The following is a 23139-nucleotide window of genomic DNA, read 5'->3' as shown; positions in this document are numbered from 1 at the left end:
GCCCCAATTTATAAAAATTAGAACATCAGTCTGCTGCAACTAAAGCGTAAGTTGATTAATAGGAAGAAACACAAGGCTTGAGAGAAACACGTCCATAGAAGGACTGCACCAGGGTGCCAACTTGAGTAAACTAGGGTGGGGCAGGTAAACCCTGCTCCATAAATCGATCAAATGACATGGTGCATGCACTTCATTTGAAGGGCAATACCCATCAACTTAGGGGGTGGTCCCCTCAAGTATCTTATTGGAGGGGGTGAAGACCCCCTTGCCCCCTAGGAGTTGGTTCCTGTGCTACAGTCTTGGGAGATTAATCTGCTGGACATTCACTTTTGAATATACAGGGTGTGAAGTTATTAAAATGTGGACTACATACTCTGGTTCTGTTAATGGTGTTGTTTCATTGGGTTCATTTACTGGACTTCCATCTTCGTGATTCGTAATTCTTTCATCCTCTGTTCTCATTTCAACTATCGGCTCTTTTGATCCGTCTTTCCTAAGAACATTGAAAGATTCTTAGCCTCACTTCCTTTGTGATAAAAATATGTTGCATTTTATTAATTGTCAGTATTCTGCTTTCAGAATCATGGAAGAAAAGCAAAAGGCAACTATAATTAATATTGATAAAAATATTTCAACATTTATTACACCCATCATTTTTACCTCATACGTTATCATACATTTTAACCTCAAACTAATATGCAAAAATAAATGTTATATCTAAATAATAATTTGAGAGTACCAAATTGGATTTTTCAAAAACTAACATTGAGGCTAGCAAACTATCTGATCTATTCAGCATGACAAATGATAGTAGCCATTTTATAGTTTCAACTTATATTGATTAATTAATATGCTTTTCTGAATAAAAGAAGAAAAACTAATGCCTTTCTCATGGAAACTGATGGTAAGATTTTCAGAGCTGTCACAATATGCTTGCATAGACTTGCCAATTTCATTAATGTGTTATGTTGGAAAACCCTTTTCCTTTTCATCAAAGTAGCATATAATGTGTGGGGCAGGGAATGAAATCATTTTTGAGTGCTGCTTATATATAAGGACTTTTAACTCCCATTGCTTAAAAATATGGGAAACTGATCAGCATCTACCTAACTCTCTCACTGAAAGCCACCAACAAAACATGAATGCGCTTAATTTTGGCTGAATGGGATTTGTTATGTCTTCAGTCTCAGTACTGACTGAAAGCAGGTTTCCAGGGTTTTTAGACAATGGTCCTTCCAAGCGGTTCCTGGAGATTCCAGGGATTAAAGCTTAGATATTTTGCATGTTCTCTACCACTGAACTACAGCCCCTTCCAACACTGAAGCCTCAGCACAAATGTCTATTTTAAAAAAACTATTTTAAAAAATTGTAAAGTGTAATGTGTAATTCTGCCTTTCCTTGGCAATATGGCCCATCAATAAAAATGCATAGGAGCAGGCTGTACAGCTGCGATCCTAAGCACATGTATTAAGGAAGAAGCCTTGGGTTTTCTTAATATTGATGTGGTCAATGGTGCTACTCAGAGGCGTATGTTTGTAATTATAACCTGCATGGCAGCACATCTGTGAGCTCTTGCCAATTCAACACACCTGCAGTCTCTTAACAATTTAACTAATTAGCAGGGGGGAGTTTACCTGCTGCACCAAATGCAGTGATGTGATAGGGTAATTGATTGTTTTGAAAACTGCATTTTAGTTGATCAAATGCTTTGTATGATACTGGCTGGAGTGAAGTGGTGAGAAGGGTTACTTTGCAGCTATTTGATTACTATTTAAAAATAAAAGATAAGCAAAGATATTGCGGGCAAGTTATTATTCCATTGCCCCAGTCGCTGCTTTAACTCAGTTGGTGAAGAAAGTCCAACAGAAAGTCCAATTGGACTGACCTGCAAGGACTGGAGCAGCATGTCTGGAGTTAAAGAACACAATTTGTGCCAGTCACCTGTTGGCACACCATTGAAATAGTGCAGCAGGCCATAAAGAAGCTGTAGTTAAATGACACAGTGAATAAGCTTTCTCAGCCTTGGAGACCCAAGGTTGTTCTGTGAATGGCAGTTCGTGACAGATTCACAATTCACATATGCTTGTCCTTTGGCTAAATGTTGCAACTAATACTCACAGATATGCAGCCTTCCCCTCCTCTAGCTCTTTACTCTTCCCACTGGAGCCACTCTTCTTTCCACAGATCCTTCTGGTGATGCACATCAGCAATCCACATTGCCGTACAAAGAAGCAGCTGACATCAGTCACGACAAGGATTAATAAAAGGGCAGCTACACCCAGTCCAATGACTGCACCGAGTCCAAGTCCATTAAAAAGTGTGTCTTGAAAATAAACAAAATAGACAAAGGCAATCTGGTTAATCTACTGTGATGCATTCACAAAGGGGAGAGCTTATATGTCTTGATGGCAGGCCTACTTTTGCACATTAAAGGCCTTAAAGTACTTCAGACTTTTCTAGCAAAACAATTTTCTTCTACTGCAATGCAGTATGCATTGTGCCTGCTGGCTTTAAAGCATGGTAGTTACATGCAAACTAGGAAGAGTGTTTTGTCAGGTAATTTAGCTACAGAATTCAATGGCTGATCATGTACTTTGGAGATAATCAAACATTATAGCTCAAAAGGGGTGTTATTTTTAGAACATGCATTATTTGATTGATGGTTTGTCAGATCCCATCATTCCACTGTTGAACGAAACAGAAAGGTTATATGTAAATACTTTTTTAAATGCTACGGTTAGTACAAATAGACACTTTTAAAAGTTAATTGTGCAGCTATTAGTTCACACTTGATGAACTCCAAATATATTTTTGTACTTATTCCAGTGTAAACACACAGAACTTCATTAAGTTTACTCTGGAGTTGAAGCAGAATAAAAATTGGTTGAAAATGTTTATCCAGGCTACACGTTCATACAATTGGCATTTGGCAGACAAAATCATTTGTGAGGGATAGGGGACCTTATCTGAAGGTAATAAAGAAATATACAAATGTAGTTTTAAAACTATTAATTTCAAAAATCAACACTGTCAATCTTTATTCAAGTAAATTATTTTACATAACTTTCCTATCCCATCCAAGTGCATTATAGTAGACAGAGATCATTTAAGCCTACGAAACAAAATATTGAATTGCATAATTGCATGTGACTGGCTGGTTGTGTCATGGCTTTGCAGCTCTAGTAAGACCTGGCATATTAGGAACATAGGAAGCCGTGTTGCCTTGAATCACACCATTGGTCCATCTAGCTCACAACTGTCTACACCTGGGATGGGGAACCTGTTGCTGGACTCCACCACCTATCACCCTTGAACATTGGCCATGCTGACACTGAAAGGGATCCAACTTCATGTGGAAGGCCACAGCTTTCCATCTCTAGTGTACACTGACCACCAGCAGCTGGAGATGTGGGATTTAACGGGAACCTTTTCACATGTGCTTTGCTATTGGTTACAGTCCTGACATCTCTTTAGCAACTGTAACAGCACCACCCTCTTTTCTGCAGTAGTAATAGCTCTGATATCTGTGCTCAAAGATATATCTGGGCCTTGAATGTCAAAAAATGTCAGGGTGGGCTGTTGTCATATGGCCTTTACTCAGCCCTTAGTAAGAATGGACATGGATAGTGGTGGTGAAGAATAGAGAATTGACAGATATACATTAATTAAATTTGTCTATTTGTTATATCTCATCTTTTTCTGTTCTATTTGTTGAGCACTTGAAGCTGGAAAGTTGACTGCTATATTCTAGACATCAAATAGCAAGTATGATCTGAAAGCCTTATATAGACCAGAGCCCCAATACATGCAGCACTATTAAAACAAATTTCAAATAGTGCAAATCTGTTACTACCAAAAAGGATGCTGACACAACTAGTACCATAATTAAGAGTGGGAGTGGAGCACCAACTCTTCACAACTGTAACTGAGCCATGTGAAGGTTTGCACGTTTAGTGCTTTGTCTTACATTGCATTTCACAAAACATGGGAAATGGAACTTAGTGATTAAAGGCTACTGGACACCCCAATTCTTTCAGCAGCAGCAATAATAAATAATCTCTTTAATATATGATTGCATAGGTTGTGTTTGGTGAATTGTACATCTTAATCCCATAGAATCACCTTTGGTTGAAGGATGGTACAATTGTCCCACAACGCTGCACATAGAAAAATTCACAGTAGCTTTGGGAGGTCCTGCTTAGGCCAAATATCTGAAGAAATATTGAGGCAAGAAATGAAAATCGAGGGGAAATGATCAGGCCAGTAATGCTGCACTTTACTTATTTCTTATCCCTCCAGGCTCAGTCATTAATTATATGACTCATAAGACAGTTTAGAGGAGTTTAATGAAATTAGGACAATTTTCTTTCTTTCTTTATGTATAACATAGGAGCAGTGAGGCACCACAGCCAAGATAACGACTGGGAACTATTATAAACATATAGAATAATTTTGCAATACCAGGACACTGTTCACTGGCTTATATTGCAATTTCAGAAGGTCTAAGGGCAATAGTCACAAATTTTGATTAATGATTCTGACTGTCTCACTAAAAAAACTGGCTATTTTTGCGTTCCATTTCAGATTACTGGGTAACCTAACCCCAGTTTGAACTGCTGTTCCTAATTCAAAAGAAAATAATTTGTCAATCTTATCTTTAGTTGGTGAAATTCATCCAAGCTTTCTTACATATTTATTTATTAGCTAATTATTTTTAATGCCCTTTATCAGCTATGATCCCAGGGTGATAATTTAAAACCAATACAAAATGCAACTAATACAATGCAGCAAGAGGACAACCTTTGGCTTAGTAAGCATGTTACAAAAAGCCAAACCATGGCTTAATGTAAACAAGCATGGACATGGCTGCCTCACTCCATGAATCCTGCTGCTGATGTGCAGCTCTGAGCTAAACCCTGTGGTGCTTGATCTGCAATGGTAGATTCACATATGCTATAGTCATATGTTGGTGAACATTAATGTGTCCAGCAGCTCTGGGTATAATAGATAAATTGTTCGTTGATGTAATTTACTGCTGCACAGCTTAAAGGAGATGTTTGAAATCTTCAGATATTTGTGCCAAATATTTGTCTTGAGGTAGCTTTGTGAAACTGAGACTCAGGCTTAATTTTAGTCAAACCTGGAATCTATTCCACTAGCCCAATGACCTTTTTAATGCCAGGGGAGGGAGCAAAACGAATACAGTTTGGAAAAGGGAGAAAAATGAAATTGAGAAATAGTATGGGAAGAGGCCCCTTAATTCCCCCATCCCATTTCCCTGGCCCAAATGGCTGCATTGCCAAACAACTGGTGTTAATACTTTGGTTTTAACTTACAATCTGTTGAAGAGTGAATGGTCATTTATGATTAAGTTTTTGGAACCCAAATTCCATACAAGTGAGCTGAATTTATGTGGATTTCACTTCAAAATCTGAATGAAATGGCCTTTAGGTATGTTCTCTGCCCCCACTTTCTAGCCTGTCTCTCAGAATTGCCTTGGGTTAAAACGGACATTCAGCCAAATCCCAAGTTCCCCCTACAAAAACTACATCACATCTCACACTATCAGCAAAAACAGCTTTGTCCCCTTCTCCCTGTGGGAGAGTTTTGTGGACAGAGCTCTGCCCACCAATAAATCTAAAGCCTACCATCTTTTCTTGCAATGCTGATGGATTTCAGGCAGTGAGCGTAACATTACTGTTAGGCTTTTCTTTCTGTGCAAATGATTATTGTTTGTACAGAACTGAGTCACAAGACTATCTTAGGATAAATCCTCTATAAGCAGAGAGCTGCAGAGGCTGCAAGGCATTGATTGTATCCAACAGTCCATGAGTGGCATTCTACTTGCACAGTAGATCTTCCCCTTCTCCCATCCCTGCTTCAGAAGGCCCCCAAACCCTCTACAGAAGATTCTGAAGGTGCATAAGAAGGGGGCTGCTGGAGATAGGGAAGGAGAAGAGGAGAAATTTCCATTTCATAAGTGGGAGCCTGCTACATGAGGGTGGCAGCGTTGGATAAAACCCTAAATTTGTGCATCCCTAGTCTGGCAGGTAGAATCCTCCCACTACATAAATGCGTGAACAAGACTTGATTAAGTAATGCTATCCATTACAACTATGGTCTGATCATGTGCTTTCAACTCGCTCTTTGGTGAGTTCCTAAAACTATAAAGCCCCATTTAATCATCTTGCTCCTGCTGAGAATAGCACATCCCTTTATTCTTTCACTTTAAGTTCTTGGTTTTTTTTATTATGTGATGTTTTAATTTATTAATTAATTGAGTGGAGCAATTAATAGTTCTAATCCCATTAGCAACAGAACTGATTAGAATTTCATGGTTGAAGGAGACAAGAAGTGATCTGATTCACGAAGGGATATAAGCAAGAAAGGAGACAACCTCAACAGGTGCTAAACTTAATTAGCCTAAGAAGCAGCACAACAAACATTATCTTCAAGTTGCCCCTAATGAGCAGTTTATATCCAAAATGCATTGAGATGCATTTCTTCATGTTACATTGTTTCATGACACTTGCAGAGATTATTTTCTCTCTTGTTTCTTTGTTGTCCCCCCCAATCCACCAAAGAAACTCGCATACAAGCTTCTGCATTGGGTCTGTTCTTTGGGATGCAACCCCTTAATGACGACAAATAGCTGGGGAAGGGAGAAGTCCTTACTTCCAGCCCTCTTGGAAATCCTGATCACATAATTGGAGACAGATTCTGAGACCCAACTCTCAACTAAAGATGTCCAGTGTGCAAAAAGCAAAATAAACCAAAGCGGACTTTCCCCCCTCCCATAAAAAGCTCAGATTTTTATTTTTCTCTCCCCCTAAGGGGGGATTAGCAACTCTGTAGAATTTTCTCCACCACTTTCTTGTGGTGAACACCATCATAGAGCTAGAGCTACTGTTACATAAATTGCTACAGAGAAAATGAAAGCCTTTGCAGAAAGCAGAATAAGGAGAGATGGTTTTGCAAAGCAATGCAGTTATGAAGCAAACATACATCAAATTGTAAAGAAAGGAAATAAAATATTGAAATTTATGGGCAACACTCTGTGTAATGAAAATCTGAAATCTCAATTGATCACTTATTTTCATACTTAATTCTAGTGAATTGAGCGTTGGCAATTTGAAATTGAGAATTCAACATTTTGCAAGCTAGTCACAGATTTTAAAATAGTGGGCTGTATAAAATTTGCTAATTTGGATCCTGTGTTTAGTTTGATTGACATTTGTCAAAAATGTACTGGTTCCACAATTCTATCACTTTCAAATATGACTAGCTTTTCATAAATGAAAATAGCATGCCTTGTCTATGGTCCTGTCAAGTTAACTATAATTTTTTTTTGCCATCACTACACCAGGTTCAATAAGAGTTTCTCAAAAACTTTTGAATGTGTTATGACTCCCAACCCTTTTATTTATAAATATGTTATCTATGACAGAGGGCTTTGTTCTGAAAATATTCCATCAAAGCAGAATCAGATAAATGAGATGACATGTGAAAATTAGTATTCACAGGTAGTACCCATCAATATATAGCAGAGGTAGCCAACATGGCTTCTTCTATATGTAATTAGAATAAAACTTCCAACATCTCTGATCATTGGCCATGCTGGTGAGGTTGATGGGAGTTCTAATAACATCAGCAGGACGCCACAAAGCTGTATTTTAAAGTACAGCATTTTAAAAATGATTCTGATTACCTGTGGTTGCAGGAAACTAGCTGCATGTGACAACTTGGGGCTCAGATGGGCAGTGCATCCAACCAGTTCAATACTTCAGGAAGCCATGTAAATTATGTGGACCACTCATTACCTGCACTGGTCTATTCTGCTGTTTTAGCTTAGAAAAAGAAGGCCTTAATGTAATCTGTTGTAATATTTACCTGCATGGGAATAAAGGGTTGTATCCAATGCTAGTATTATTCAGAATAAGCTCATTGAAATGCATTTGTTAGTGGTGTTCATTAGTTTGAATGTGTCTACTCTGAGTCGAACTAGCATTGCCTACAGCCCATAATTACTAATTTTAAAAGATGCTGAAATCACCATGACATTTGTTTCAAATGATGGTTCAGTAAATGGGAATGGAATACAAACAATATTTCTTACTGGTCCCAGTTTATTTCAATTTGAAATAGTAGATATCAAAGACCAAGCTTTGGAAGGTGAAAGTATTACCAACAAAATCTCAGGGTGGTGACTTTATATAGCTTGTCAGACACTGTGCCCTCCTTGGATTACAAGTAGGATTTTCTTTTTTAAATATTATTAAGAAATTATCAGAGTGAAAATTAATTAAACAGTTGCTAAGAGCTATTCCTCATGTGTTATTTTCCTCTGCACTTCTATATGTTGGAATCAGAATAGGAAAAGGGAATCTTCACCCTTGGGACTGAATCCAGCTCTCCTGGCATAACAGGGCCTTGGGATTGTTACCAGGCCACACCCTCTCTCCCTAGACCATGTCCCTGCTCTGTGCCTTCCTTGGGTTGTTTTGCTTTAACTCTGAAAATGCATCTTGATTTCCTATATGCAGGATGGGAAAATGTCTATGTGAAGAGAGGGCCCCTGTCTTTCATGTGGCTGCTGTAGTCTACCAAGGGCAAGAGTCACCTCCACTGCTCCACCCACTTTTGTTTCTGGCCCTGCCCACAGCTGACATGCCGTCCACATAAGTTTCCTTGTGAAAAAATGTGATTCTTGGACTGAAAGGTATGGAATCTTACTGGAGGAGCACCATATGCTGTTCACCCCCACTCCCATGATGCTTTAAGGCAGGTCTCTGACTTAAGACGGAACAGGTATACACAAGTTTAATAAGGAAGCAGGCACTTGTGCAGCTCTTTTGAAAATGCTACCAAAACCACAGGCCTGAAATTCTTATGCTGTATGGCATAGCACCTTTCCTCCTAGCTGCTGCCATGTGTACAGCCAAGTTTGAACTGATGTATATATGTCACACCCCCACAATACTATTGTACTAGGGCTGTATCCCAGATTTGAGCAAATCTCAAGCCAAGTCAACCTGATTCAGGTGGGTCTCAGCTTTGGTTGATTTGAAGTTGAGGCCTAAGGATAACTGATAGATTATTTTTATTGTTAATAGGAGCTGACAATTTTGCTTGGTTTTTTAAATGTTATACTCAGACACACACATACATGCACGCACGCGCACACACACACAATCTGAACACTATTATGTTTTACTGAAAGATCTTCATGATAAGCTAGGTTCTATGTCCATTGTAAAGAAGCAGTATGCCTCTGAATAGCAGTTTCTGGGCATTACAAATGGATTAAGGTCATGCTTGTGGGTTTCCCATAGGCTTCTGACTAGTCACTGTGAGAACCAGGTGCTGAACTAGACTGTACTTATAGCTGCATTACATTTGGTAGGGTTCAGAATAAGAAGCAATAACCACAATGCGATGATTGTGTTTTCTTCAATATTTTACTGATAAGACAATACTGTCCTTTGACTTTAAAAAAAGGGGGGGGGGAATCCTGAGAAAAATGTTATACAATTAACTGTGATGTGGAAACGTGTGAATTAGAACAACAGTATCTTTATATATAATTAAAGAAACTACTGCTAAATGAATGTTACATCACTTTTCTTTATTACAAAAATGGCGTAAAGATTACATAAAACAAAATGGACATTAAACAAGTAATGAAAGACGTGCATAAGGTTACAAATGTTTTTGACATTACACTTGGGAAGATTTTGTGGGACATTACACTTACAATGCACACACTTGTTTTAAGGAAAAGATATGATGCATGACAGTAACCATCAGTGTGTACTAAAAGCCATTGAGACAGAATGTCAATGAGACATGAATGAATGAATAAAGAGTTACACAGTGCTTCATAAACTACTTTAAAACTATATATTTCTACATTTGGAAAGAGTTTTGTTTTTAAATAGCATTCCAGAGAAGATATTTAGTATGGACAGTTTCTCTCTCACACACACACACCCCTACACCCCACACCCACACCTAAAATCATGGCTTATTGGGAATGAGAAGCAGTGACCCATGAACTTTAAAACCACAGTTCCCCATTACATCTGACCTTGGGGAACTGTGGTTTGCTCTAACCAAAGCTAGTTAAAGCAAACTAGGATCAAACTCTGGTTTGAACCAGGCTAGACTAGCTTAAGCCAGCTGTTGGGAACCTTTGGTGCTCCAACATTGCTGAAATACAACTCCCATCATCCATTACCACTGACCATACTTGCTGGTGCTGTTGGGAGCTGTAGTACCGAAACATCTTGAAAGCCAAAGGTTCCTCACATCTGCTTTAAGTGAACTAGACATATGCTGGATATGCTTGATTTATGTGTTACAATTCAAATATGATTAGTAACTAAAAGAAAATAACAAAATAATGTTAAGACCAACTTTATATCAAATAAAAACAATTATTTTACAACCTGCAAATATACATTCCTGTAATTTGATTACTGAAATACAGAGTTTACATTAATGGACAGCAACATGTTTTTGTATCCAGAGCTTTAATGCTAAGTAGATGTCTTTTAAGGATTATGAAATACAAGAACAAATAAAATGCTAACCGATTCTAAGATCGATATACAATGCTCAGTTTATTTCAATGTGTCTACTCTGGGCATGGCTGAAGCTGGATATCACACACAGTTTTGAACTTTGTGAATTAGTGGGTATTTTAGTGAGGGTAGCTATATTGCTGCCTAGAGATTTAGCTTTAAATGATGCCCTGCTTGTCACACCTTTAAATTCTTAGAGAATTGGTGTGGGCCTCTAATAAAAACCCCCATAAAAATATGTTGCAATAATTAGAGAAATATGTTGTTACTCACTCACATAGTACTTACTATTTAGTTAAATGCCTGTAAAAAGATCAGATTGGCGTAATAGTCTCTGGACTCACACCATCTCTTTCCCCTTTCCCCAACCTATTTCTGCTTCCTTTGCTTCAGCACCTCCCCTTCACAACTCAGACTCTGTTTCATGGCTCTCCCTCCCTCATTCAGCAGCCCTGTGCTGAAGTTTCTGCCCTTCATCTGAGCACTCAGGTGTTTAACTTCCCATTCCACAGTCACAGCATCCCATCACCTTCTCCCTACTCACTCCTCACCAATATTTTCCAGTGTTGAGATAGGTCAGAGCTGGATCAGGAGGTGTGAATATGATCCTGCCCCTTGTTTTGTCCACAGGGAAAGCCTCACTGAAAGATGACAAGAGAAGGTGTAGGGACTCTTCATCCCAGGGGTGCCCAATGGCACCTGCAACATGACATGACATTGCGGTGTCATGATGTCATGTTAATCAGTGCGCTGCAGCAGAGCTTCTGAGGCCTGGCAGGGCCTTGGATGCCTCAGAGATCATGCCCAAGGCCTCCCATGATCTCCAACGAGACTTCTGGTTTGTACTGAAAGTGCTGTCAGAAGGCCTGGTTGGGCCTCCAGTGCGACTTTGGGTAGAAACCAGAGGTCACATCGGAGCTGGCAGTGTGGGTACCAAGCACCCAGAAAAAAGTTGTGGATGCCGGGGCATCTAGGTCACCCAATGCTTGGCACCTACGCTTCACTTACATTCAGTCTGAATGCCTGAAAGTCATGAATGCCTTTGCCATGGTCAATGTAAAGGGCAGTACAGCTGATTCTATCCCAAACCCACCCACTGAAGTGTTCCTTTCCAAATAAGATAGCTCGCATGTTTCCAGTGTTGTCTCTTTGGTAAGAAAGAGGTAGTCTGCTGCTGCCTTGCTTCCAGATATTTTTTGAGAGTTCACTTCCCTGATGTAACTGAGATGCTATGTCATAGTAGCAAGACAGTAGGGAGATATATAGACCTAAACCATCTAGAACAACCAATTGTTGCTACTCATTAGTGCCCATATAGACTAATAGCTGTAATAAGGGAGGCGGGCAATGCAGATGAGACACATTTGGTAGCAATCCCCTCTGTTTCTCTATATATCCTATAGTATGCTTTCTATATGTTCCATTTATATATGGTACTTCACTACTTCAGCGGGCATGGCTCTTTATTGCTTATATGGAGACATGCAATTTCAAGCTCTTATTAGAATCAACAATGCTATAGGCAGCCTCATTGCTGACTGATTAGACAAATTATATGGGAAAATTTATTTATTCATTTATTAAAATATTTCTAGAGCATTATTCATACACAGCAGTAAGGCAGTATACAAAAAAGCAGAATTAGAATAAAATTACAATAAAAAACAAATTGGCATTAGAAGCCAGCAGAACACTCAAAAAAATAATAATGCATTTTCAGCTAGTGCCAACATTGCATTAATGTATATGCTTCCTGCAACTCACAGGGAAGGTGGTTTCACAGGGAGGGTGACACTTGAACAGACCCTCTCTCTGTTAGTTGTGGAACAACCTAATATGTTTCTGAACATCTGTATAAGATATAGCCCAAGTGGTTCCTTCCAGATGTGACCATTGGCCACATGCTGGCTGGAGCTGATGAAAGTTGCAGGCAACATCTGGATGGCACTACATTGGCCACCCCTCCTTAAAAATTCCCAGTCCTATTTTAAGTTCTATTGTTATATTTCTATAGGATCCATAGTAGGTTTACGTTAACAAGACGTGCAGATTGTAGAAGGAAAGGATGCTAACTAACAGCAACATCTAGTATCTAAATGATTATTTACTTATTAATTTTGACAGGCCAGTCAAACCGACAGGCTTCAATTCATCAAGATGTTTAGGCTTATGCATATTTAAAGCATATACACTAGCAGAGAGGATATGCACATGGTTAAGTATTTTTAGGACATCTGCCTAATGCAGATTCCCAACATATTACTAAAGGTTTTAGGAGTGAAGAAAGTTATATAAAACAACATATCAAGTGTAGCTCATTAAGGTTTTGAAGTTGCAAAACAGTTGCTAGGTATTATTTGCTAAATTATAAAGTGGCTAGTGAAGTTCCCAATATGAATGATATGTTGAATGATACCCATAAAAATAATGTGAAATAGAACATTTACTTTCCTAAATACAATACATAAGTGGATATCACTGACCATTGAGAAGTTTCAATCTTATGTTCTGTATTTGAAACACAGATTGAATGATAAGTTTATTACTATCCTACAATGTTCATGTAATCTATTTTTGCCTTTAGAAAAAAATGTATTCCCTGGTATATTAAAAACATAACAAAATTATTAGACCTACCTACCTGTATAGTAGTTGCTTAATCATGAGACCTATTAGATGCCCAAAGGTAAGTAGTGTAAATTGTCTGAATATATAAAATGTCTGACTATTTAATATGTAAAAATGATTAATTTGAAGAAATAACTAATTTTCTTTATAGAAATCTATGGTTGATGCAAGAAAGACTGAATAACTGAGCAAATCTCTCAGTGGGCAAAATTAAAATTTTATATAGGAAAACCAGCCAGAGATGTCCTTTTTCCCTGTTCTTGAATACCAGCATGCTACGTTAAGTAAAAGATACAAATGAAATAAAAATAAATAATCAGACTAGTAAGATATCACCATTGTCATAGGATAGCATGTATCTCTTATAGTATTATGTTTTTCAGAACTGAAAACATCACCCCAGTAGCTCTCTGGGGAACCTTTGGACCTGCAGATGTTGCTAAACAGCATATCCCATCAGCCGTAGCAAACATGGACAATGGCCAGGGATTATGAGAGCTGTAGTTGTAGAATCTAGAGAGCCAAAGATTTCCCACACCTGCATTAGAGAAGCATTTTGATTTGCTATTAACCATGATAACTCATAAAAGTATATTACTTTAACAACTAAGGGCAAGGGGAGAGTAAATCAAAGTTCCCATTTGTGTGGACTAAAAAATATCGGAGACACTTGGATCTAATCCTACATCTGATCACTTGCTCATGTTCTGAGAGGAGAGAGCTATCGATGGCTACTAGTCATGATGGCTATGTTCTGCCTCCATAGTTGGAGGCAGCATTGCTTTTGGGTACCAGTTGCTGGAAACCACTGGAGGGGAGAGGGCTCTTGTTCTCAAACCCTGCTTGCTGGTTTCCCAGAGGCAAATGGTTTGCCACTGTGAGACAGGATGCTGGACTTGATGGACCATTGGCCTGATCCAGCATGCTCTTCTCATGTTATATTTATGTGTAATAAACTACTTTGGGGGGGTGTTTGTATGTGTTAAGAAGTTATAATTGTGGATATAATGGAGAATACTCTATTCCTACCAAAGATGATTAAATGAACCAAGATTTCCACCTCCAATGTTCTGAAGAGGTTGCATTAAGTATGAATGTTGAATGTGTAAGTTTATGTCTAGAGTCAATGAATAGAACAAACACCATTAGATGTACAACTGGATAAGTGTTTAATGTTTCGTGTATCTGTTTAAAAACCAATAAAAATTGTGTTTGGGGGGAGTTATAAATATGGATGGGGTGTGGTTTATCTTGGGCAGCACTTCCAAAAATTATCTGCTTCAAGCAATGTCAATTATTTAATTATCCCAATACATTAATGAAATGGCAAACTAAAATAAATACTTTAATGAGGCTAAACAAGAGATACATCCTACATTGTTGCCTTAAGGGGGATAGACGGGCATATTGCTGATTGTTTTTATGCTTGTCAGTTGAAGGATTTATCAGGAAGCATCATGGCAAGAAATGGAACAATTTGAGTCCTTAATGTATTAGAAGTTTGGAAATAATAACTGATATACAGTAAGGGTAAAATGGAAGGGGAGAATCATATCCTCAGAACAGTCCACTAGCTACTTCCAGATGTAATCCAAATTTCATAAAGTAACATTTCAGAGGTGGAAAGCTCTAAGCAAGCATGAATTTACTGATACCTTTAAGAAGTGAAGATATGAAAGCTGAGTAATGCAATTCTGTTCCCTGTTGATTTCCATATTTGAGAAGTATTACACAGAGTCTGAAAATGTGTTTTTCACACTGTTTTAGAGAAAGAAATTCCTTTGGTGGAGAGGAGGTGCAAATCTTGCTTTATACCTTTTTTAGGTAAATGAGAGCATAGCATAGCATACCATAATTGCTACATAATAAAATGGGAAGTAATTTCCAGAGTGCTGAATCCACATGGGGAAAGTGCTCCTTTTCCAAGGGTAATAGAAATTTTCCTCCAGCAATAGGAACAGATGTGACACAGGTGAAATGAGGCATATTGATATCTCAGTTCTGATGCTGTCGAGTGACATAACTACAGAAACTATACAATAAGACCTGTGGCCTTTGGGTTATTATTTAAAGTTAGATTTTAAATTTCACATAGAGATACTGAATAGTATGAAACAGAATCCAATGATGAATTTTATTAGAGGATTGTTATATGGTAGTTTAAAATCATCAGGTATTATAATTATTTATCTGGGATCTTTACTTCAATATGTATTTCTAGATATATGTTTTAGTGGGTTATTCCTTTATATTAGCTGGACATTTATATGTATTTATATGAAAGAATGTGTTTTACCCTTAATACATAAAAAGAAAGGCCTTTCCCTATAAATTAATCCCTGTCATTCCAATAATTTACATACTAATAAGGCCAGTGATATAAAATATTGCCTATTACTGTGTTAATGGAATTATCACCAATATCTAATCTGGTGGATGTATTGAAAAGTAACAACATTTAGTGTAAAATTATTAACTGTCTCATATGGGAATGATTATTATTTTTTTGTAAAGAAGTATTAGTTAAGGCAGGAATGGCTGCATTTTACCTACAATAAATAGTATATTTTACTCTCAGTCTTGGGACGGTATTCTGAGAGAGGTTTTAGTTGTCTGAAGAATTGTGATAGGAAGGAAAAATAGAAAAGGATTGCCTGGGGAACTTACAAAGCCTATAGAGGTACGAAATGGCTGCTTGTTTGTTTTTGAATATATAAAGGTAAAGGTAAAGGTACCCCTGCCCGAACGGGCCAGTCTTGACAGACTGTGGGGTTTGTGCGCCCATCTCACATTTATTAGCCGGGGGCCAGCGCTGTCTGAGGACACTTCCGGGTCACGTGGCCAGCGTGACATCGCTGCTCTGGCGAGCCAGAGCCGCACACGGAACGCCGTTTACCTTCCCGCTGGTAAGCGGTACCTATTTATCTACTTGCACCCGGGGGTGCTTTCGAACTGCTAGGTGGGCAGGCGCTGGGACCGAACAGCGGGAGCGCACCCCGCCGCGGGGATTTGAACCGCCGACCTTTCGATCGGCAAGCCCTAGGCGTTGAGGCTTTAGCCCACAGCGCCACCCGCGTCCCTTTTGAATATATATATACATATAAATCTAAACTATGTTAAAATATATATTAGGCAAAAACGCTCCGGCCTGAAGTTCTGCATGCATTCCAATATGCTTCTGCAGGTTTCCCCATGGACTTTAATGTCAGAAATAACATTGTACAGGGATGTATAAACAGGCTCTCCCTGACAGCACAGTGAATGGAAAAACACAGGAAGGGACAGTAAAACTCTTTATGGGTATTTAAGAGGTCCCAACTATATTTAATAGTCCTTTAGAAAGGGCTGAACTTCAACACTTTGCTTTAAAAACAAAAAAACCAAACAATGTCATAAGAAATAACAAAGAGCATATAAATACATCTTAATAAAGGCACAGCAATATGCATAGTGGCATATATGAAACCAAAGTATTCTAATAGACTATTCAAGTCATGTGATAAAATTGAACTACAGGTCAACCCATGGGCCAATGAATAACTATGCTTGTGGTTGTTGCTGTTGTTGTTTTGCAAAGAAACATAATTGAGACAGAATGGCAACATTTTACTCTGAACCATGGTACAAGTAGCTAATCATGTTGTGTGTTTGCCATAAGATTGAAGCTGTTTCCACAAGTGATGCTGAGAATCTATCATTTTGAACTGATTCTACTTCTATACCATGAAGATTCTACATTCAAATTGCATATGCATGAAATACAAAAGATGATTTAAGCATCACTTCTGAAAACATTCTTAGGGTTTCCCCAATGAAAAAAAGCCACTCGTAAGGAACATTCATTCATGCATAGTTTCTTCAGTTGCTTTCATGTTGATGTAATATAAGAAATATTTTAAAGGAGCTCCAGAAAGTCCAATAGTATCCAGGTCTGTTATTTCCCCTTAAATAGGAAGTTCACAGAAAGAAAGAAAAACCTCGTACAATGTTCTGCATGGTTCACCACCAATATGAAAACGTGCACAATAGACTTATGACTATAAGGAAAACAAAGCCAGCAGCATTCAGCTGCCGTGACTGGCATCCATTTCCACCTTTACGGGCTTCGCAGCAGGTATCTGCTTTGATGAAGATTGATATAAAAATCAGAAGTGTAAGAAAAAAATTGACAAAAATGAAAAAAATATTATAAAATGTGAAAAAAGAAAATTAAAAGGAAACAGTGATAGTGAGAAAGAAAAAAGAGAAAAAATAATTAATGCAATATTTATACAATGTCAAAGACATTTACTTAAACCAATTACTTTAAAATGTTGAAAATGTAGGTAAATGAAGGGCCCTTTTTAAAAAACGTGAAACAAATATCATCTGAAGTAGGAGGAATTACTAGGTTAAGATACTGAATATACTTTCAGTAAAAGTGCACCATAAGAGCCCTAGGACAACAATATGAATTTCAGGTGGAACCACACCACTGCTAATCCCATTTTAGTCCTTCTACTGATATTATTAGACAAGCCAAGATGCCATGTTACCACAATATTGCTGATCAGTGTACTACTCAGATGCATCAGAACCCAGTCAAAATCTGATTTTGCAAGATTGCAATGGAACAAAATGGCCTCCCATTCACCAACATTTAATACCTTGCCAAGGTGCAGGCAATAAATTATGAGTCATTATGTTGCCTTCAGCTGATCTGCAGTACATACTAGTTAGATACAGCTCTTTCTGTTCCGTTACTTTGGAAGTACTGAAAGGCTATGCAATTTTCATCTTTTAAATTGTTGGTAGAAATCCTATTGAAGTGGCTGAGCTATAAATCAGTTTGGCATATCTTGCTACACTGTGCAGGTTCTGCATGCAATGTATATGGATGGTGGTGGCATGTATGAAGCCCAAAGCTCTATCACATGAATGACCTTATCTGATTGGTAATAGCAAAATACCATTTATCCATTCATGTTATGTAAGAAATAAGTTGCACTGGGAAATAAAAAATGTTATTCAGGTTCAGCGCAGGGCCACAGAAATCTATGGGCATATGTAACTCAAGTCCATTAATTCCAGTGGATCTATCCTGATTATGAATTAGATGGATGTAATCCATCTTCCTCCCAATGAAGTACCTCGGTTCTAGCCATGTCTACTCAGAAATAACTCTTATTGAATCAAATGAAGCTTATTCTCAAGTATGTAGGGTTATGATTGCAGCCTAAGTGTCTTTGAAACCTCCAGTCTTTGATCAAAGAGCAGAACTGGGGAAGAACAAATGGAGGGTGAATCTTTCTCTTCCTCTGCCCAGAAATCACCAGCAGAGCAGAAATGGTGGGTGAGTGGGAGTATATATTAGTTCTGGATTTTTTTGTCTTTTAAACAGTTTCACAATGAGAGAGAAATAATTACATCAGATCCAGTTCTGGGAGTATGATGGGGACAGTTTCATGCACAAACATAAATGTTCCCAACACCATTTTTGACATTAGTGCTCCAGTGTTGGAGAGAAACTGGCTGTGAACTTTTCCACAACAACATACAGTAGAGGAAGCCTCTGATTTCATACCTCCTTCTCCAAGGGAGATCCAATAGATCCAACACTCCTATCATTATAAGCATATATAGCAAATGCAGCTAACAGAATTTTCTACGCCTCTATCCTACAGGACTTTAAATGTAAAATTTCTAAGCAATTCATGTTGGGTTTCTGACTTTCTGCTGCTCTTTCTGGCCAATAGCCATGACTCACCTTAGCCCTCTCACATTCCATTGGAAAATGACTCCAGATGCCTCTCGATCAGCACATAAGCTTCTGAGGCATCACCCTATTTTTATGCTGGGGAGGGTGACATGCTGCTCAGAAGAGATGTGCATTTCCCAGCAGGCATGCTCCACTTAGCCTGACCTATACTACTTTCCCCAACTAGTTTTTTTTTTTCATTAGAAAGAAATATTGGAAGCTGTTGTGATACAGACAGGACATCTCTCTAAGAAGGGCTTGGAGATAATAGCCTGCTAGATCAGGCCAATTGCCCATCTAGTCTAACATCCTGTTATCACAGTGCCAACCAGATGCCTGTGGCAAACCAGTGAGCAGAACATGAACACAAGAGCACTCTCTTGTGGTTTCCAGCAACTGGTATTTGGAAGCATTGCTGCCTCCAACTGTGGAGGCAAAGCATAGCCATTATAGCTGGAAGCCATGGATAGCCCTCTCCTCCATGACTTTGCCTAATCATCTTTCAAAGACATCCAAGTTGCTCGCCGTCAATGTCTCCTGGGGGAAAGAGTTCCATAGCTTGACTAGCTAGCTAGTATGACTCCCAGATTTCACTCCTGCTCTGTCACTTCCAGTTCAGACCCCTCAAATTAAGATTTTTTTGGGGGGGTCCAACATGCACCACTTTACACTTGTTTATATTGCATAGCATTTGCAATTTTACTGCTCATTCACTCACTTTGGAGAGGTCCTTTATTCAAATTCTCTTTTTTGTTTTTGACAATTTAGTGTCAGCAGCAAACTTAGCCACCTCACTGCTGACTCCTAACTCTAGATCTCTAGGATCTCTCAGCTGGTTCAGCAAAGGCACTTTCTAGACATCTCTCAGACAACAGCAACTAGGAGCAACATTGCACAACCCAACAGCATTGATCAGGTCTCTGTTTCTGAGACAGTAGATGCCACATCTGGGAAATGGGAATAAATGGCTACTACACAGTTCTCTTGCTTTGAAATGTCCTCTACTTTTGAACCGAGGCAGTGCTTTCCAAATTATTTAAGAATGTGAGCAGCTTAATATGGAGGGTTTGAAATAAAGGAGCACAAAAAGGAAAGATAGCAGTGTTGGTCCATAAGAAAAATTACACACTCCACAGTAGGGCAATAATTTTATTAGGTCAAGAAAAATATCACAAAATAGTGTCAAATTTAATAATTGTGTGATTTTCTCCTAATAAACACATTTTTCTATGCAGTACATGTTTTTGCAGTGAATTTATCCTAATATAATCCATTTTGTATGTAAGCCTCACAATATATTTGTTTTTATGCACAATTGTTCCTAACAAATTCATTTTTAATTAGTTGGAGAACTGAGGTGAAAAAGTCAGATAAGGGCGAATTTCAAAGAATAGTCGTGTCTCCATTCCCATAGCATTTCAGAAAAATGTTTGTTTCTGAGTTTGATAAATTCACCTTTAAATGTGAACTGAATTCTCCAAACCCATTCCTAGAAAGAACCATATAATTTACCCACTTATAGTTCTTACAGAGCATACTGGTGTGGCAATGTAACTACTGCACTGTAGATGCTGTAACATGTTGAGTGGTAATAGGACAGAGAGGAAGAAGCAGAGCTGAGTGTCAAGATTTCTTTCCCATAGAACCCTACAGTACAGGGTGGACTCAGAGACCCACAATGGTTTCTTACTCCAGGTTCTGCTTGGCAGGTTCTAATCACAGTATCCCTTTTTTGATAAACAACCCTTACAGTATAACCTGTTTTCTTTGGCGCACCACTGAAGTTTACACTCAGACTTCCTCCCTTGGGTATTTCTCTTTCACAGCTCTTCATATCACAATTATCTCAATGTGCCTACGCTGGCAAAAGATGTCTAGAGTTTATCTTTCATCTGTACTGGATCATGGAAGCCTCAATTGTTTCTACAATTCAGCTGGGCTGTGCAAAGAACAGTAACATGACTGAAGCTGTGTACATGTTACCATTGGTGTTTGAAGATGAGTATTACATGATGTTAGCCACAATTGATATGTAACTTGTATTTTCTTGAAAAATCCTCTTAAAAAAAATAAAACTATTAAAGCTTTTTCATAATGCAACAAATTAAAAGAAACTAATCTGAATAAAAACAAAAACAGAGAGAGGAAGAGAAAGAGAAAACACCAAATGAAAACAAAAAAGAATGGAAGAAAATGAAAAAGAAGAAAAATATAAAGGAATTTTGATTTTCTGTCTGTCAGTTACATAAAATAAATAATTCAAAATAGACATTCTAGAATGACATCCAACTGATCTACTTTCAGTTAGGCATCCCCCCCAATCTTCTGACCCAAATGTCTCAAATTACCACATTTTTTGCCCTATAGGACGCACCGGCCCATAGGACGCATCAAGTTTTTTGGGGGGAAATAAAGGGGAAAAAAAATTATTTTCCCCCCAGGCGCTTGCGAGGCCGGCAGCGGGGAGAAGCGCTCTTCTCCCTGCCGCCCGCCTTCAGATCAGGTCCGGGGACAGCGGGAAGACGCGCTGCGCCTCCCCACTGTCCCCGGAGCTTGCGGGGCTGGTGGCGGGGTCTCCCCGCCGTCAGCCTCCAAACCACTTCGGGAGACAGCGGGATGGCGGCGTTCCGCCTCCATCTGTCCCCCGACCTTGTGGGGCTGGCGCTGGGGCTCTCCAGGCTTCAGCGAAAGCCTGCATTGGCCCCATAGGATGCACACACATTTCCTCTTCATTTTTGGAGGGGAAAAAGTGCGTCCTATAGGGCGAAAAATACGGTAATTCATTTTCCTTTTCACACAAAAAGTTTAACAATGGTTCTCTAATTCTTGATATTAACAAAAGTCTGAAATGGTTTTTATCCAATCAAACGTATCAACTTCTTCTCCAATAACTTCAACTACCATTCCTCCATATTAAACAATAATAACTCTTTCCATATTTGTCCACATAAGACTCTTTCTGCTGTGATCATATATTAAACTAATATTCCATAGTTCTTTACTTATGATGTATTCATCAATTCACACCCAGTTCAGTTTCTTCCATTTCCTGATGAATTTGCCATGGTTCTGCATCTTGATTTTTAAAAATTACCCTTCTGTTTACACTTCATTCTACTCCATCAGGACCCCAGCATTTGGCTGTTTCATTTCTCTAAACTCCTGTGTGAAGGGTTTCTTCTATTTCACCAACCACTGCCTCCAACTCTACAATTTCACCCTCCTTTTCTGGCAATCTTTTATCCATATTGTTCTCTGAAGTCTCTGTGTCATATTCAATTCTGCTTTCCATTTCATCCTTCTCTGGTCTGCTTTCATTCACCATTTCATCAATCTTAGCTCTAATCACTTTTATTTGCTCATCAAACATTTCCTGAAGGATGCCAACAGTCAATGGAATGTCCAACAATGTATTTGCAAAACTGAATGTTCTTGATCTTATTAACAACTTAGTCTCATTACATCTGCCATCTTCGCCTTAAGTTCTTAAAGGCACTACCTCTTATCAAAACACATTCCTTTCCCATGGAGGAGGTATGAAGTGGCAAAATTACTATTGATTTCAAGGCAACACTTTCATCAATAAAACAGAGAATTAAAATAAGAATTATCAGCACTCAGATCTCCCGTGACCTTTTAAAACTTTATTGGTTCAAACAATTAGAGCATGTTTTTTTCTTCCTGCCTTGAATGAACAACTCTTCTTAAGGCCAGAAAGTAGATCACACGCCAGATTAAATTTCCACTGGCAAACAGAAATCTTTCTCAGTCATAAAATATAACTGCCTCAGAGATTGTTACAAAAAGGGATGCTTTTCAGGCTCATACCCATCAGGGCTCTTACATGGCTTTTGGGCAAAATGTTGATTCCTCTACTCATAAGTTGCCCATCCTTGTTCAGGTTCCCAGGAGCTGAAAGTTTCTCAGTCGCCCAGTGTAGAAAATGGCCTTTTCAGAGTATCAGACGTTAATCCCCTGTTCACTCTTATCTCTAGATTACTTCTGGAGCCACAGCTGTCTCTTGAGGCTCAGGTGGCCTTGCTAGCATGGTTTAGCTTCTGTTAGGTTTGGCTAGTAACCCAGCTGCACCTTTACCTGGACAAGGTTAGCCTAGCTTCTGTTGGCCAAAAAACAAAACAAAACCTCAAAAAAGCTCAAAAACTTTTCTGTTTTTGAAACATGGCAACCCTG

At 38.6% G+C, this 23139-nt stretch overlaps 1 protein-coding gene across 3 annotated transcripts in view; it reads right to left on the bottom strand.

Moving 5' to 3' along the window:
- The window catches only part of NCAM2 (neural cell adhesion molecule 2), a 204613-nt gene that overhangs the window by 6712 nt on the left and 174762 nt on the right, over positions 1 to 23139 (bottom strand). The window contains exons 16-17 of one of the 3 annotated variants that reach the window (XM_082220742.1): positions 2119 to 2323; positions 374 to 493 (exon numbers count right to left, since the gene is read on the bottom strand). In XM_082220742.1, the coding sequence (XP_082076868.1) occupies positions 374 to 493; positions 2119 to 2323 (325 nt within the window). Of the gene's footprint in view, positions 1 to 373; positions 494 to 2118; positions 2324 to 9610; positions 15906 to 16282; positions 17333 to 23139 lie in introns of those variants that run through there. The other 2 variants (XR_014219210.1, XR_014219211.1) reach the window with 2 other exon arrangements.

The sequence above is a fragment of the Podarcis vaucheri genome (assembly GCF_965113315.1).
Source record: "Podarcis vaucheri genome assembly, chromosome: 4".
NCBI classification, from domain to species: Eukaryota; Metazoa; Chordata; class Lepidosauria; order Squamata; family Lacertidae; genus Podarcis; species Podarcis vaucheri.
The sequence above is the reverse complement of the archived record's forward strand: the minus strand, read 5'-3'. Positions and strand labels throughout refer to the sequence as shown.